Below are 6,341 nucleotides of genomic sequence, written 5' to 3' on the forward strand. Positions count from 1 at the left end.
ATATGGTGGCGTCCCTTCTTTTAAAAAAAAATTGCCCGCCCCGGAGGGGTCGGGAGGATTTTTCTTAAAAAAAAAAAAAAAAAAGAAAAATCAAATAAAAATAAACATGTTTGTGAAGCATGGACAGCCAGCAAAGTGTCATCCCACTTTAGGGATCATAGCTGTCATCCCTAGACACTCTGAGGCTGGATTTTTAGATCCTGTCTCTGATACACGCATGATGAGCCAGTGCCAGACTCTTCCCCAAGGTACCTACACACTGAAGTCTCCGAAGCCTGAAGAGATAACACTGGGTTGGTGGCCGACACCAGGTCCTACAATTGGCTAGGTTCTTAGATACAATGAGATTCCATTTCCTCAGTGGGAATCCCGCCAGTGATGCCTGTCCAGACAAACCAGACCTACCCTGTGGAGAAAGCCTAGACAAGTCTTAAGGAGAGAGCTCAGCTGGGCAACCAGCCAGCTAAGTCCCACAAGACATGCCCACACTGCACTTGTTCCACCAGCAGGGGGGACCTCAAACCTGTTTGAAGTAAATCTTGTGGATGTAGGGCGTGGAAGTGTTGAGCGTTAGGCCCATTCATATGCTGGGGTCTGGGAGGTCTAGCCACTCTCAACAAAACCTTTTGGGCTCCTGTACAGTTACGTGGAGGGAGCAGGGACTGGAGAGTGGAAGGAGCAATGCCAAGCTCATTCAGACCACAGTGAGTGTGGGACCAGAAGGTGCTTTAGATGAAAGCTGCACAGGCCAAAGCCGGGGGCGGGGGTGAAGGCAGCACATCTAGATCTAGATCTAGAAGGATTTCTTGAGCTGATAGTCTGTGATATGGGTGTAGCACCAGGATGGGAAAGTGACCCCCATACCTGTCAATTATTACCCCTCCATAAAGAGGGGCTTGCCTAGGCTTGTGGTTGGCCTTAGTGGAGTTGATGGTACCTCCCTTGTTGGCCTGACAGTTCCGTCTCTGATCTGCTCACTTGCTGGGCAGTGGGCTCTGCACCCTCGATCAAGCTGAGCCCTTCACTCCTCCTCACCTCTCTTCCCTTTTGCCCAGTTGCCTCCTGCAGACCTTCCCAGAAGGCTCTTTCTGCCAAAGCAAATATGGGTTCAAAACAGGCCAGCCTGAGTGAGCCAGAAAATTTGTCTGTGACCCCCTACCCATGACCCAGGTCCTGTCCTACCTGAGAACCCATGAGCCAGAACCAGTAGCAAATCAGCCCCCAGAAATGAGAGCATTTCTTTTAACCTGTGCAGAGCTCGACTGTTCTCTAGTCAGTAATGTTAGAACCCCCTCAGCTGTCCTTTGGCCCATGTTCCTAAGAACCCTCCAGATGCCCCTCAACCACCCACCCTTTGGGAACTCAGGCTTATTACGGGTAATTCAGGAACATGGGTGTGCCACACGTGATGGTGGTTGCTCTGACCAGATGTTTCAAGGAAAGCCATTTTAAGAGAAGTCCTGAGTCTAGCACGTTGGAGACACCTACTGTCTGGTATGGGGTACTGCAGTGGGTGCCGGTCAGGTCAGACCTACAGGGACAGCTCCTAGTGTGCATTGACTGGAATCTGGACACAGCATGGCTGGTGCAATCAGAGCTGTGCTAATTTACACATGATGCCCAACGTTGTGGGGGTACATCATCTTGCCAGTCTCTTGTCTAGGCATATCTATGTATGCATGGTTTGGGCCTGGACCCCCTAGGAATGCTTCCAGAAGTCATAAGCCAGGAGAGCAAAAGAGTAGGAAGGTCTGAGCCTATTTATCTAGCAAAGAAGATTCAGAAGATCAGAACAGCTCTATGTATGTAGAGGGCTTTCCAATGCAAGAGTGGATTAGACTTCGGAGGTGAAACGGCACAGCAGGAATGAAATTCAGAAAGCTTTTGTGCTCAGATGGAAGGCAATTTGGAATGATGGGTATAGCTGCTCAAAGTGTTGTTCCAGGAAGGGTTCTTGGCTCGGTGGGGACCAGTCCCACCACCAGTTGTCCCCATCCATGGCAGTGTCACCGGGATGTTGTTCCATGACTGGTACATGTACCACAAGCTTTAGGGTCCACATTAGAAGGGCCTGCCAGACTATTTATGCTCTGTGGAGGTTCAGGTGGTCATCTCCTGGGACTGAGTGCCCCTCTAGACCAGATGCTCAGTTCATTGGTTGATTGGTTTATAGCAGGTCTTGATACATAGCCCAGGCTAGCCTCAAAATCACTGTGTAGCTCAGGCTGACCTCTAACAGCAATCTACTTGCCTCAGCCTCCCTAATTGTAAGGTTACAAGCTTTCTTCACCACAGCCAGCTAATCAGAGGCTCTTCTGTCACTAGTCTCTTTGACAGCATGAAAGATTTCAAAAGAAGCCAAGTAAGTTGAAATAAAGTTATCAAGCATTAGCATAATTTGAGGACACGTGTGTTACATGACCATAATTCCAGCACTCAGGAACCTGAGGCAGGAAGAGTTCATGTTCAAGGCCAGGCTGTATTACATATTGAGGCCTTGTCACATACAAAAAAATTTATTTTGAGGAGTAATGAGTTTAAGATACTTCATATATACAACCCTAGTATAGTAATGAGACTATCTGATTTCTACAGGTTACAGAGGTACAGGTGCCTTGATTCTACATTCATAGGTTGATGAAATGCTAGCTTAAAACCCCTCACTGTGGAGATAGGCCTCTCTGAGAGAGAGCTTCATTCAGAACTGAGTTCAGGTCCCAGCCAGGCGGAGAACCTACCATGCTGCCAGTCTGACCTCGCCTCTCTCTGTTGCAGGTGGGCCGACAACTTCAGGGCTGAGGGCTGTGGAGGGAGCAAGGAACACAGCTTCCACCACCCCTTCCTCCAGGTACCAGCCTTACCCTCCTTTCCATCTCCCAGACCTCATCCAGGTACTCCTAAGGCTGGTCTCTTTCCTGACCTAGGGATGGAGCTCCTCTGATTCCAGAAGACCCATCTCCCTCTCCAAGAATAGGACCAGAGTCCAAGGGTGCCCCTGGAAGTGGCAGAAGGCATGCCCTTACCACGTTCCTTCGGGACACATGGGATGTACTGTCCATCTCCTGTGAGCCCAGAACCCCACTGGGACAGGGAACAATGGAAGATACCCCATTGCTGGACTAAGACTTGGAAGACTGAGATTTAGCCCCAGTGTGTTAGTGGCTTGCTTTGGAGCCTTCCATGAGTCTTTGAACTTTCCTACACCTCAGCTTTCTCTATCTGGATCATAAGAGTTGGTCTAGGTGTGTGGACTTCACACCATAGGGCTTCCACTGAGGTATTCTAAGTCTCTCTGACAGATAGGGGCCTGGCTAGCTGCCCATAGCAGCTTTGCTTTGGTCTGTTTGACATGTTGGGGTTCTAAGGAAGCTCTCATCTAAAGAGTGGTTGTTTTTAAAAACTGAGAAAAAGCAGTACTGCTAAAGGTAGTCCCAAAGTCCCTTCAGCGCTGAGTTCTCTAGTTTCATCCCTACAGGCAGTGGGCATGTTCCTGGGAGAGTTTTCCTGCCTTGTGGCCTTCTACCTGCTGCGGTGCAGAACGGCAGGGCAGTCAGATTCCAGTGTGGACCCCCAGCAGCCCTTCAATGCCCTTCTTTTCCTGCCACCAGCCCTGTGTGACATGACTGGGACCAGCCTCATGTATGTGGGTGAGTAGCCAGGCCAGACTGAGAGGGGCTCAGAGGTCATGCTTAAAGGGCCTACCAGTGAAGCAGCACCCACAGACCCACTTTCCCACAGACCTCACATGTACATAACTAAGACTTAATAAGCAAACTCATCTTGTCTCTAACCCTGGGAACACTTCAGTGGCAGATACTTTTGTCCTCAAGAACTAACAATCATGCCTTTCCTTTCCTAGCCCTGAACATGACCAGTGCCTCCAGCTTCCAGATGTTGCGGGGTGCAGTGATCATATTCACAGGCCTATTCTCTGTGGCCTTCCTGGGTCGGAGGCTGGTGCCAAGCCAGTGGCTGGGCATCCTGGCCACCATTGTAGGACTGGTGGTCGTGGGCCTGGCTGACCTCCTGAGCAAGCATGACAGTCAGCACAATCTTAGCGACGTGATCACAGGTGAGACCAGGTGGGGACCTGAGACTACCTCTCCTGTCCCCTCTTCCCTGGAAGCCCAGCACTGAGTCATCCCACAGCTCTGCCATCTACATGTCCTAGGTTGGAGCACATACCTGCTCTCAAGGGGTGGAAGTGGAGGGAAGACCAGAGTAACGTGACTGAACTAAAGAAGAGAGATGAGGCATGAGGGGACAGGCTGCTGAGGAGTAGGATATGAGAGGAACGGGCTGACTAGGCCTGTGGTTCAAACACAGGTACAAACTGCTCATTTAGGAGAGGAACAGAAGGACCACTTCCCACATGCCCAGCCCCTTGCATTCCTCATCACGGTAACCCAGTCCCCAGAGGGAACCACTGTAGCACATTTTACAATGAAGTGACTACCTGAATCATTCAGAATTAGAATTAAACCTGAATTGTCTGTCTCAAGCCTCTGGCTCCCTACAGGATCTACTCACCTCACAGTGTAGTTCTTAGACCCAGGCAGGCCTCTGCACCTTCTGGAGCCCCAGGTCTGCCTGCTGACCTGCCCTCAGGCCAGAAAATCATTCCCCATATAAGACCTGTCAGGAGCTGGCAGGTTGTTCTGTTCCTGGGCCCTCCTGTCATCACTGGACCCCAGCCCAGTGCTCCCTGCTTCATCTGGGCCTCTTTTCCTCAGGGGACCTGCTGATCATCATGGCCCAGATCATTGTTGCCATCCAGATGGTGCTAGAGGAGAAGTTTATCTACAAACACAATGTCCACCCACTCAGAGCAGTGGGTACCGAGGGTAAGTATGGGCACAGGCCTGGGGGCAGTAGCTCGTGGAAAGGGCCCTCTAGGGGCAACATGTGCTGTGAAGCAAGCAGAGTACAGAACAGGTAGAGTGAGCCTCCTGTCCCCATACCTTCCTTCTTCCCTAGAGGGACACCACTGGGCCAGCAGAGAGGACACCAAGAAGGGAAATGAACCAGGTGATGCCCCTCTAGAGGAGGTGACCAGCAAATAGAAGGAGCCAGGCAGTGCACTTGAACGTGGACCACTCATACTCAAGTGACGCCTCATTTACCAAGCAATGCAATGAGTCTCTGGGGCAGGGAAGGTCACGTTAAGGGCCCCAACTTCCAACAGGCAAGAGTAGGGAGGAGGGACTTCTGGCAAGGCAGGGCTTGAGTTGCTGGTTTGAATTTGGAAACCAGTGAGTAGTCATTTGAGTGCAAATAGAGGTTCAACACTGGGGGAAAAATAATCAAGAACTAAGGAAGTCAGGATCACATCATGGAGACTCTAGAAATCAGACCGGTGCCTAATGACAGGCAAGAGGAACCAAGGATTTTTGAGCAGGCACACAACCGTCAAAATTACACTTGAAAAATGCAAGATTAAGGCAGGAGAGATGACTCAGCAGTTAGGAGCAGATACTGCTCTTCCAGAGGACCTGAGTTGAATTCCCAGCTCCCACATAGAGTACCTCACAACAGCCTATAACTCCCATAGACACACATATGCAAATATTTTTTTTAAATAGCAAAATTTTTAAAAATACAAGATTAGCAAAATGGATTGGAGCTGTGCTGTCAAGAGTGGCCCAAGACAAGAGCCTATAGGAGCTGTTTGCGTCTGGCCCAGTGAGCAGAGGTGCTGACTACAGACCATATCAGCTGCATCACAAAGCATACCGTTTGTTTCCAATCAGTTTTATTTTCCACTGAGACTTTGTGAATGAAGCAGTGTGTTGGCTTATATTTTAGTGCAGGTTCCCTGACAGACCAATCACGTATTGAATTATTGAGTTTTTTTCCTCAGACTGGGTGTGGCAGTGTGTACTTATAATCCCAGTACTTGCTTGATAGGTGGATGTAGGAGGAGCAGGAGTTCAAGGCCATTCTCTACTACATAGTGACTTGAAGGCCAGCCTATGCTATGAGACTTTGTTGTGAGTCAGGAGGTGGGATACAGTGAGAAAGTGTTATTTTCCTAAACTTGTGAATGCAAGTTGAAGCCAGCAGTTCTGTTTTATTGTGTTAGGGGGGCAATTGTTTGGTGAGACAGGGTCTCCCTATAACCCCAGTGGGCCTGGAACTCAATATGTAGATGAAGCTGGTCTCCATCTAACAGAGATCTGCCTGCCTCTGCCTCTGCCCTCTGCCTCTCACATGCTGGGATTAAAGGTGTACACCACTATGCCCAGCTCTTCTCTTCTCTCTTCTCTTCTCTTCTCTTCTCTTCTCTTCTCTTCTCTTCTCTTCTCTTCTCTTCTCTTCTCTTCTCTTCTCTTCTCTTCTCT

General features: G+C 49.6%; 1 protein-coding gene across 1 annotated transcript in view; it reads left to right on the forward strand.

The window, feature by feature from the left end:
* Positions 1-6,341, forward strand: part of Slc35f6 (solute carrier family 35 member F6) — a 14,806-nt gene that overhangs the window by 5,513 nt on the left and 2,952 nt on the right. Inside the window, exons 2-5 of the mRNA XM_008835011.3 lie at positions 2,776-2,848; positions 3,476-3,647; positions 3,860-4,072; positions 4,734-4,844. Coding sequence (XP_008833233.1) covers positions 2,776-2,848; positions 3,476-3,647; positions 3,860-4,072; positions 4,734-4,844 — 569 coding nt within the window. The remainder of the gene's footprint in view (positions 1-2,775; positions 2,849-3,475; positions 3,648-3,859; positions 4,073-4,733; positions 4,845-6,341) is intronic.

This window comes from Nannospalax galili, unplaced genomic scaffold, assembly GCF_000622305.1.
Source record: "Nannospalax galili isolate Female #2095 unplaced genomic scaffold, S.galili_v1.0 scaffold517, whole genome shotgun sequence".
NCBI classification, from domain to species: domain Eukaryota; kingdom Metazoa; phylum Chordata; class Mammalia; order Rodentia; family Spalacidae; genus Nannospalax; species Nannospalax galili.